The sequence below is a fragment of the Schistocerca piceifrons genome, chromosome 1, assembly GCF_021461385.2.
Source record: "Schistocerca piceifrons isolate TAMUIC-IGC-003096 chromosome 1, iqSchPice1.1, whole genome shotgun sequence".
Classification (NCBI taxonomy): domain Eukaryota; kingdom Metazoa; phylum Arthropoda; class Insecta; order Orthoptera; family Acrididae; genus Schistocerca; species Schistocerca piceifrons.
The window spans coordinates 1,213,632,274-1,213,644,365 of record NC_060138.1 but is presented as its reverse complement, the minus strand read 5'-3'; the positions used below and the strand labels follow the sequence as shown (position 1 = coordinate 1,213,644,365).

Below are 12,092 nucleotides of genomic sequence, written 5' to 3'. Positions count from 1 at the left end.
GTTGATTTTGTTGTACCTTATATACCCTACCAAGACTGGTAACAACACTAATCATGAATAACACTAATACACTCTGATGGCCACAGTGCCTGTCACAGAGAACTGCAACTCTAATTATTTACTTGTTTTATTTATTTTTTGGGAGTGGCTACTTCCATTACCAACTGGATAACATTGCTATATTTGTTGAGGAAGGATCCGTGTTTGATCGCTGGTACCTCCTCAACTTTTTTATAAGGTAGGGAGGTCTGGAACAAGGTCCACTCAGCTGCATGGGGCCAAATGAGGAGCTGTGAATAAAGAAACAGCAATATTACAGGATTCCTCTACTAGCAATAACGGTTAGAGAGATTGGCAACATACTGATTGCATGTCTCACAGTCACAGATCACTCTTTATACTGCCCTGTAGGCATCAGTTGGCCAGTTGGAACAGGCTTAAGACCTAATCTATAAGTGATGTGTTACACTGATGTAAGGTTGAATGTTAACAGCTACAGAGGAATATCCCTGCTACAAGTGATCTACAAAATTCCTTCACCATGTTTACTGAAAAGAACACTGGAACAATTAGAACACAAAACTGGTGAATACCAGGCAGGCTTCTGCTGTTGTCATTCATGAAGAGAACAAATAATTAATCTAAAACATTTCTGAAATAAATGTGATCAGGTATGCTCCAATCATTTGCACCTTCACAGATTTGAAGAAGGCATATGATTTCTTTGACCAACACATTTTGTTCAGACACTGCCTGACACAACATCAAAAGTTAAATTAATGAATGAAATCTATGATCCCGTCATGATCAACACTGCAGCATTCACAGGCAAAGGATTATTATCTCCACAATTGTTCAGCCTAGTCCTGGACAGAGTAATGAGACAATGGGAAAAAGAACTGAAAATCCAAGGACATTGGAAACCAATATGGCTAGGGCAATCTTAAGATGATGATCTAGTCATACTTTAAGGTATAGAAGTAACAGCTACCAAACAAAGAGAAATACTAAAAGAATACACACAAAATTTGGCCTGCAAATCTCTGTCTAGGAGTCTGAATTTTCTGCTCAAAATTAAACATACAAAAATATGCGCAAAATATGACAAGATAGACAAAAGTCTAAGTGAAACCTTCCAATCTACAAGAGGAGAAAGCTCACTGAAGACTTGAGTACAAAAAATGTAGTGAGCATATGGAAAGACACAGGACATATGTAATAAGAACTGCATATCCATTCACACAAAGATCAGACCCTATAACAAAATATACAATAACAAAGGCTGAAACGTTATATGCAAATGAGACACTAACACTCTACACAAAAAGCGGCATGCAGCACATTCGTGGCCCAAAGCTGGTAGAAGAGGGATACATACACTCCTGGAAATTGAAATAAGAACACCGTGAATTCATTGTCCCAGGAAGGGAAAACTTTATTGACACATTCCTGGGGTCAGATACATCACATGATCACACTGACAGAACCACAGGCACATAGACACAGGCAACAGAGCATGCACAATGTCGGCACTAGTACAGTGTATATCCACCTTTCGCAGCAATGAAGGCTGCTATTCTCCCATGGAGACGATCGTAGAGATGCTGGATGTAGTCCTGTGGAACGGCTTGCCATGCCATTTCCACCTGGCGCCTCAGTTGGACCAGCGTTCGTGCTGGACGTGCAGACCGCGTGAGACGACGCTTCATCCAGTCCCAAACATGCTCAATGGGGGACAGATCCGGAGATCTTGCTGGCCAGGGTAGTTGACTTACACCTTCTAGAGCACGCTGGGTGGCACGGGATACATGCGGACGTGCATTGTCCTGTTGGAACAGCAAGTTCCCTTGCCGGTCTAGGAATGGTAGAACGATGGGTTCGATGACGGTTTGGATGTACCGTGCACTATTCAGTGTCCCCTCGACGATCACCAGTGGTGTACGGCCAGTGTAGGAGATCGCTCCCCACACCATGATGCCGGGTGTTGGCCCTGTGTGCCTCGGTCGTATGCAGTCCTGATTGTGGCGCTCACCTGCACGGCGCCAAACACGCATACGACCATCATTGGCACCAAGGCAGAAGCGACTCTCATCGCTGAAGACGACACGTCTCCATTCGTCCCTCCATTCACGCCTGTCGCGACACCACTGGAGGCGGGCTGCACGATGTTGGGGCGTGAGCGGAAGACGGCCTAATGGTGTGCGGGACCGTAGCCCAGCTTCATGGAGACGGTTGCGAATGGTCCTCGCCGATACCCCAGGAGCAACAGTGTCCCTAATTTGCTGGGAAGTGGCGGTGCGGTCCGCTACGGCACTGCGTAGGATCCTACGGTCTTGGCGTGCATCCGTGCGTCGCTGCGGTCCGGTCCCAGGTCGACGGGCACGTGCACCTTCCGCCGACCACTCGCGACAACATCGATGTGCTGTGGAGACCTCACGCCCCACGTGTTGAGCAATTCGGCGGTACGTCCACCCGGCCTCCCGCATGCCCACTATACGCCCCCGCTCAAAGTCCGTCAACTGCACATATGGTTCACGTCCACGCTGTCGCGGCATGCTACCAGTGTTACAGACTGCGATGGAGCTCCGTATGCCACGGCAAACTGGCTGACACTGACGGCGGCGGTGCACAAATGCTGCGCAGCTAGCGCCATTCGACGGCCAACACCGCGGTTCCTGGTGTGTCCGCTGTGCCATGCGTGTGATCATTGCTTGTACAGCCCTCTCGCAGTGTCCGGAGCAAGTATGGTGGGTCTGACACACCGGTGTCAATGTGTTCTTTTTTCCATTTCCAGGAGTGTATTTCACTCTAGAAAAACTACAGTGAATACGCCAAACCTGGCAGTAGATGACAGAAAATGAAGGTTAAAATTCTGTGAGCACATTAGCAGGCTGCCACCAACAATAATCACTGGCAAAATTCTGACACATACAAGGGATCAAGTCAACACATTAAGCCAAACTCAGCCTAGAAAAACCACAAATTGGGCCAATAGAAGCTGAAGACAGAAACATAAACAGAGAGAGGACATACAAGTGGAATGTTAGTTCAGCAAATGAAGTCCTAAAGAAACTAGGGTCAAAGTGGTCTATAAATAGAAAGAGATTTCATGGAGCAGAAAAAGCAGAACCCTCGGGCATCAGAAGGAATGCTCAGTGAGGCAATTTATCTATTGCTGGACTAGTATTGGGTGCACATGCCCTTCATCAGTGGTATCCTATGTATACTGGTTTTTTCGCACATGTCAAAGACAATTGTCAAAAAAATTCACATAATTATGCAATTATGTGACAGTTTTAAACTGCATATAAACATACATGTGGAGCATACGAAGAATGACTGTTTAAATGTCCCTATGCAAATTGTAATCAATGTTGTCCTCACAATCTCTAAGGAAGCAATACATATGGGTGTTTTGTGTGTTCCTAGATTCATCAATTAAGGTTTTTTCCTGAAAATTTGTAAGTAAGCTTTCTCAGGATCTTCATGGCCTACACCACACACACACACACACACACACACACACACACACACACACACACACACACACACTGCCCATTCTTTGGGCTACGCCAGTGTTTATAGCAAAATATTAAAATCTTGTGCTGCCTTAACAGGGCTACTGTTGGTATGCCTTTGAAAGCAGTCAATCCAAAATCAACAGACTTAAGTACATAGTAGTGACACTCATCTATAAAAACAAAGATAATGATAATATAATAACAGTAATAATAATAATAATAATAATAATAATAAGGAGCATGAGGATGCAAAGAGCAACTGATAATAGATGCAGAGGTGACATATCAAGCTAAAACTAAACAAAGGTCGCTACACTATGCATACATTGATTACCAAAAAGCTTTTGATAGTGTACCCCACTCATGGTTACTACAAATATTGGAAATACACAAAGTAGATCCTAAATTGATACAGTTCCTAAACATAGTAATGAAAAATTGGAAAACCACACTTAATATCCAAACAAATTCAAATAATATCACATCACAGCCAATACAGATTAAGCGTGGAATATACCAAGGATACTCATTAAGTCCTTTCTGGTTCTGCCTTGCTCTGAACCCACTATCCAACATGCTAAATAATACAAATTATGGATACAATATTACTGGAACACACCCACACAAAATCACACATTTGCTATACATGGATGATCTAAAACTACTGGCAGCAACAAATCAACAACTTAACCAATTACTAAAGATAACAGAAGTATTCAGCAATGATATAAATATGGCTTTTGGAACAGACAAATGTAAGAAAAATAGCATAGTCAAGGGAAAACACACTAAACAAGAAGATTATATATTGGATAACCACAGCTACTGCATAGAAGCGATGGAAAAAACAGATGCCTATAAATATCTAGGATACGGCCAAAAAATAGGAATAGACAATACAAATATTAAAGAAGAACTAAAAGAAAAATATAGACAATGACTAACAAAAATACTGAAAACAGAATTGACAGCAAGAAACAAGACAAAAGCTATAAATACTTATGCTATACCAATATTGTCCTACTCATTTGGAGTAGTGAAATGGAGTAACACAAGCCTAGAAGCACTCAATACACTTACACGATCACAATGCCACAAATATAGAATACATCACATACTTTCAGCAACAGAAAGATTCACATTAAGCAGAAAGGAAGGAGGAAGGGGATTTATCGATATAAAAAACCTACATTATGGACAGGTGGACAATTTAAGAAAATTCTTTATGGAACGAGCAGAAACTAGCAAAATACACAAAGCAATCACTCATATAAATACATCGGCTACACCATTGCAATTTCATAACCACTTCTACAACCCATTAGATCACATAACATCAACAGATACGAAGAAAATAAATTGGAAAAAGAAAACACTACATGGCAAGCACCCGTATCATCTAACACAGCCACACATCGTTCAAGATGCATCCAACACATGGCTAAGAAAAGGCAATATATACAGTGAGATGGAAGGATTCATTATTGCAATACAGGATCAAACAATAAACACCAGATATTACAGCAAGCATAGTATTAAAGATCCCAATACCACAACAGATAAATGCAGACTTTGCAAACAACAAATAGAAACAGTAGATCACATCACAAGCGGATGTACAATACTAGCAAATACAGATTACCCCAGAAGACATGACAATGTAGCAAAAATAATACATCAACAGCTTGCCTTACAACATAAACTTATGAAACAACACGTTCCCACATACAAGTATGCACCACAAAATGTACTGGAAAATGTCAGACAATGTCTGCTTGTGTCTGTGTATGTGCGGATGGATATGTGTGTGTGTACGAGTGTATACCTGTCCTTTTTTCCCCCAAGGTCAGTCTTTCCGCTCCCGGGATTGGAATGACTCCTTACCCTCTCCCTTAAAACCCACATCCTTTCATCTTTCCCTCTCCTTTCCTCTTTCCCGATGAAGCAACAGTTTGTTGCCAAAGGTTGAATTTCGTGTGTATGTTTGTGTTTGTTTGTGTGTCTGTTGACCTGCCAGCACTTTTGTTCGGTAAGTTACATCATCTTTGTTTTTAGATATATTTTTCCCTCGTGGAATGTTTCCCTCTATTATATTCGTATCATTACTTTGAACCCAACAATAGTTTGGAAACTATTAGAGACAGAGCATCATGGTTTGTTGTAAAACATTTACCAGCCCTCAAAGTTTTTTTCTCTTATGCCAATATTTCAGTGTGTGGTCTACTTGTCACTCACAGAGCATCAAGGTGATATTTGAGCTCTGCCCATGAATGGGTCATTGTTGCAGCATCAATATTTCTGATTGTTTCACTGATTCATGCAGAAATGGTAGCAATGTCATTGACTGGTATTTTTTACAGTGATCCTTAACATAACTTCACAAAAAGAAGTCTACTGGTGTGACATCAGGAGACTGTGGGGGGGGGGGGGCATGCAATGGGTTCATCATAATACATCCACTTCTCAGGAAATGTCTCATTAAGTGCATCCCACATCTTCATACTCCAATCTATGGGTGCACCATCCTGCTGGAGAATGATGGACAGATGCAGCTTTTCAGTCTGTGGGAGCAGGAACTGTTCGAACATGTCCATATAAACATATCCCATTATGGCTTTCTCTGCACAGAAAAATTGGTCCATCACCCTAGTGTGCATTAAGCCACATCAAACATTAAGGTTTGTGCTATCATTGATTTTTTCACTTGTGTTGTCTGGATTATCAGAGCCTTAAATCCTACTGTTGTGGCAATCCACATGACCAAAAGTGTGGAATGTCATTGTGAAGCCAGCATGGAACATGTGAATGCAAACTGCAAAGGAGAGACAGCAGACTGCAATGCTTGGACATTTGCACTTTGTCGACAAAATACGTAACACTTAGTGGACAACTGGTCTCGGTTTCTTCAGTTCACATGATGCACGACAACTGACTTTGGGGCTTGTGTTGAAATACAGCTTGCACTCTGTGACACATGCTCGAGGCACAGGGGCATCCACTTCAAGGAAGGTCTTTGACACTGCCTGTCTTTTTAAAGTTTTTGAACCATCTCATTATGCCCATTTTTACCATTGTTGCCCTTCCATATTGTCGTTGATAACTCTGCAGCACTGGGGTCATATATTTGGATTCTGCATACCAGATGGCATATTACACCTTCTGCTGGTATGTCACTATTTTTATACACTCAGAGACAAATTTACAACAAAAGACAAAGGAAAAAAACTTGGAGAGCCGTTAAACATTTAACAACAAACTACAGATGTCTGTCTCTAATGGTTTCCAAGTTATGATTTTTTTAAATGATAGTGTGACTTTGTGGACACCCTGTATGCTACATATATCTCATAAAACGAACACAACAGTGAAGTCAAAGCTTACTGTCAGTGGTTCCTCCCACACACCATCCACAAATGGAACAAAAAAGGGGGAAAATGATAGTGTAAATATAAGTACACTCTGCCACACACTGCAAGATGGCTTCTGAAGTATGGGTGTGCATATAAAATACTTCCAAGATCTGTTTTCTCCTAATATCTTTGTCTGAAGATTATTACTTCTTGAAACTGATCTACTTTCATGCAGTCTCTCTGTTGGAAAAAATAATTATTTTGTAATTTTGATAGAGTAAACACATATGATACAAATACATTGTTCTGTTGCAGTTTTTTTGTGCCTTTACATGCTACACATACAATAACATCATGTTTACAGATTAACGCAGCATTAACTGTCTACAGAACTCAAGAAGCTACTGTTCTCAACTTGAATATCATTGTGGACTATATATCTCAGTTATGCTCTCAGATAAAATATTGGAAATTCTCCCAGTCCTTTGTTCATTTCTGCTGCACTAACAATCTCTTGTCACTCAAGAAATGCAGCATCCCCTCCATTACTATATTAAACTTTTCTGTAATTGTTCTGTTGTGCCTCAGTAATTTCACATTTTTAGATTTCGTGTTATCAAACCATACTTTTGTAATATTGCAGATTTAAAAACTCATCCCACCAGTCTAACAACCACACCTTTTTTTGCACCCCTTGACATCAGTGCAGTTGGTTATAAAGAAATACAAGGCAGCAGTCCCATTGTTTGCCAGCTGTGTTGCTATTACTGCCCTGGCTTCTGCTTTTGCCTGTCTGCCAACAAGACTGTCAGCCAGAATACATGGCTACTGGCAAACAGTGCCTGACTTAGAAATAACCCCTACAGTTGCTGAGTAGTCTGTCCAGCAGATATTTATTAGCTGTTAGGCAAGCAGAGGTCTATAGCTTTCCCCAGATGCTAATCCTTTTTTAAGTTACTTAGACAGTACATTTAAAACAACAGTTTGAAGACGAATATTTAAAAGCTATGGTAATTTCTTCCCTTTTATTCCATCTCTTATATTCTCAGTATACTGTATTAAAACAAGTGTTTCTTTGTATCTTTCATTCACATGTTCTCACCCAATTCATTTTTATTTTGGCTTACTTTTTAATTTGCCTTAAAAAAATTATGTACTTAATATTTATTGTTGTATCCCTTCAGATCCCAATGTTGATATTCCACTTCTCCTTATCCTTTGTTACAGCTCCTGGAGACTTGCACATAAATACTGAAAAACTCAAGCATAAGAATTGCATTTTGGCATCCAAATGCTCCCCTACATGACAGTTATTTTTTGTTTGTTTGTTTGTGTGTGTGTGTGTGTGTGTGTGTGTAAAATCTTTAAGTACATGTATGCAGTATCAACCATCATTCATGATTTGAGTAGATACCTGACCTAATTTTTGAATCCAGAATGAGATTTTCACTCTGCAGTGGAGTGTGCGCTGATATGAAACTTCCTGGCAGATTAAAACTGTATGCTGGACCGAGACTCCAACTCGGGACCTTTGCCAGCGCACACTCCCCTGCAGAGTGAAAATCTCATTCTGGAAACGTCCCCAAGGCGGTGGCTAAGCCATGTCTCCACAATATCCTTTCTTTCAGGAGTGCTAGTTCTGCAAGGTTCGCAGAAGAGCTTCTGTAAAGTTTGGAAGGTAGGAGATGGGGTACTGACAGTGCCCTCGAAAGGCAAAGGTCCAGCACACAGTTGTAATTTTTGAATGTTGTTTCCATACTCAAATTTACATTGTCATTTATAATTTGCAATGGTATCATGAAAGACAACTACTCACTGAGCAGTAGATAAGCACATAAATAGGAAGTCAAAAAGAGTAATTCAGTTTTCAAACCCTCGTTCTTCTTTATATTACACATACAGCATATATCTTCACATCCTGATACTCTTCTTTACATAACTTTAACAACATACAATCACGCTGTTCTCCATACCTTCTTTTTCAGTACTGTTATTCTATTTTTTGGTGTCTCATTTTATTGTTTTCTTACTTGCCTTTTATTTTTTTGTCTTAATTCTCCCCCCTTCCTGCTTTAGTCCCTCCCCCACCCCCTCCCTAATCAGTCTTCGTTTCCTCCCAGTTTGTAACTCTACTATTAATTTTATTTCTCTTCCTCTTAATCCATCTATAGTTCTCACTCCAACTTCATCATTTCTGGACAGAAGTGCTTTTCAATGTACTCATCCTACATATTCCTCCTTTCTCCTCAAGGAAGGAACTACTAGTTCTGAAACGTAGGTTACCTCCTTGTACTTTTATGGGCAGTACAAAGAATTTTGCCTCCTGGAGGTATGTATGGCCAGCCAGCTTTATTCGTATAATATTTGTGTTCCATCTGCAGTTTTCCATTGCCATATTAATTAATTACCCATTAAGAACTAACTTCATATGAGTACAGACAAACACATTCCTGAACATGTGCCATTTACAGCTATTTATTTAATAACAAAACTGATACTTTATTATCTCTAATGGGAAATTAAGACTTTACTAACAGCAATGTGAATCAAACAGATTCAGTTTCTGTCCTTGATTAATGAGAACAATCATTCAAATCTGACTGGGGAGAAATCACGTATGGGGTTCCTCAAGGCTCACTCTTTAGTCCACTACTGTTTCTCACATATGTAAATGATCTACTGTCTAATGTACAACAAGCAGAATTAGTTCTTCTTACAGATGAGACTGGTACGGTATTCACTTCCAGTATACATACAGAAATGGAAGAAATAGTAAACAAAGTTCACAGAAGTATCATTGACTGTTTTTCTGCGAATGGTCTTACCCTGAATTTCACAAAGACACATCATATTCAGTTCTGCACCTCTAGGGGTACTGCACCAGTGATAAGTCTAACACATGGTGATGAAATAATACATAGGGTGGAAGCTTCAAAATTCTTAGGTGTCCATATTGATAAGAATTTAAATTGGAAAAAAACCCACATGTTGGAACTCCTGTCTCCTGTACATCAAATCAAATGATTTGAAAATTGTACGTAATGAGATGAATAAATCACAACCCATAAAACAACTTAGTTCAGCCACATTTGCACTTAGAATCACTGCAAATTTTGGAGAGAGAGAAATCAGTAAGTTCATATATTTTTCTTATTTTCATTCAGTAATGTCATGTGGAATAGTGTTCTGGGGTAACTCATCTTTAAGAAAGTGTTCACCTGCAATAATCTTGTAGACATCTGTTTAAGGAGTTTGGCATTCTGACTGCTGCTAAATGTCTAACAGACAGCAAGGTAAAATTTAAAAATAAATTGAAAAGTTTCTCCATGACAACTCCTTCTATCCCATAGAAAAACTGCTATATTTGTAACGTCTAAAAGGTTGTGGGCAGGAATTGCTAACTCAATCTTAATTTTGGGGGAGGGGGAGGTGATGATTAGAGTAAAAATATATGTTCAAATTAATTTGGAATATGAATGTAAAATGATTCCTTCCACATAATGGCAATTTACTGTGCAATATGATCCATGGAGCATGAAAGTAACTTAATAACTGAAATTTGTAACTTCAATTTATCTCCCTATTATCTCATGTACCAAATGTATCAGTCTATTTCTAATGCTCAGTTATTTTTAAATAGGCTGAAAGAAGAATGTGTGCTCCTAAGTGCAGATGGTCCAGACAGAAATGTGTTGAAGTTCAAGCCACCAATGGTCTTCAGCCAGAAAAATGCTGATCATGTGGCCAGAATACTGGATGAAGTTCTGAGTGAACTGAACGATGATGAAGATGTAAGTGTTACTGTGTTGTTACTTTAAATTACAATTGTAATGGCTCACTTTTGATATATGTTACTTAAATATGTAGAAATGTCAACAGCTTTCCACTCTGCATTATCATAATTTGCAGATGGTGGAGGAGAATCGATCTGTTTCTCCAGAAATAAGAAAGATACGTGAAGATCCTTCTTACAACAGTTCCCCAAACGAGAAAAAAATGAAGCTGGATGGGGAGAAAGCAGAAAATATCATCAAGACGTGAAGAGAGAGAAATATATATGCTGCTGATGATTGCTGTTGGTCAGATTATGTGATATGTTATATAAAGTATATGCTGCTGCAATTCCATGGTGCTAATTAAAATAATTGACGTGCCACACATTAACAAATCTGCATATACTGTAATGTTAACAAAATGTATTTTATGTGTCGTTGCTTGTGTAATCGTTTTACAAGATTTTATGTTTCTGCATATATACTTATTACCTCTTAATGCTGTTTTCAGAATGTGCTCCATTTGAGAAGTGTGGCTGCATCTATATTTTTGTATCAACCCATAATTTCTGAAACATCGTAAGAAACTTCAATTTCATCCCAGACTATACCCATAAAATATGGTGCTAAAATTGAAGATGTTATTTATATCTGTGATTCCATTCTATTGAGAACATATGTCCAGTTCCCCATTATTCAGAGAGAGTGAAAGATGACTGACAGATGTGTATGGATGAGAACAAAATGTCCTGTATAACTAGTTTTATAGTTACTATAACTGAACATTATTGAATAAAGAGTGTTCTCATATCAAATCAGTTTATTGCATCACACATATCATTCCATCAGTGGTTTCAGTCTTTTATACATTTTGATTAGTGGTTGCCAGACTACAAATCCAGGATCTAAGGTTCAGTTACTGGTGACCCTATGATTTTTCCTAATGCTCTTCCTTTCTTTCATGTCTGACAGTTACTCATTAATGTGGAAAATGTAGTGTCATTCAGACTCTACTTTAAGCTGTAGTTATAATTGTCTGTGTTCAGCATTTCTAAAGAGAAATGAATATCACTTCCAATAGGGCAGTGCCTAGTAAAGCACTGTAATCTGCAAGCCAACTTTTGAGTTGATGGCAGCTTTACTTACTTTTTTCTTGACAGTAAGGTTCCAGTAACAAATAGCAAAAGGTGCAATGCCGCATTTGTGACTACAAAATCTAGTAATATTTCTGTAGGTTCTGAGGTAAATGCAAAATCTATTGATTCCATGTGTTAGAGTTCTAAATGGGGATACCTTATGTCCCACTTCCAGCTCAGTGGGAATTGATGAAAATACCTTAGAGTTCAAATGAAAGTTTTGTGAAAAAGTAGACTAATATGTTATTAGAGCAACAAATTAGCTTTGTCACCACAAAACTAGGTTTCTCTAAATGAAAATCTGACAACTGC

General features: G+C 39.1%; 1 protein-coding gene across 1 annotated transcript in view; it reads left to right on the top strand.

Annotated features, from left to right (window-relative positions):
• Positions 1 to 11,459, top strand: part of LOC124781771 (5-phosphohydroxy-L-lysine phospho-lyase-like) — a 136,373-nt gene extending 124,914 nt beyond the window's left edge. The window contains exons 8-9 of the mRNA XM_047253888.1: positions 10,512 to 10,662; positions 10,781 to 11,459. Coding sequence (XP_047109844.1) covers positions 10,512 to 10,662; positions 10,781 to 10,912 — 283 coding nt within the window. The 3' untranslated portion in view covers positions 10,913 to 11,459. The remainder of the gene's footprint in view (positions 1 to 10,511; positions 10,663 to 10,780) is intronic.
• Positions 11,460 to 12,092: the final 633 nt, after the last annotated feature.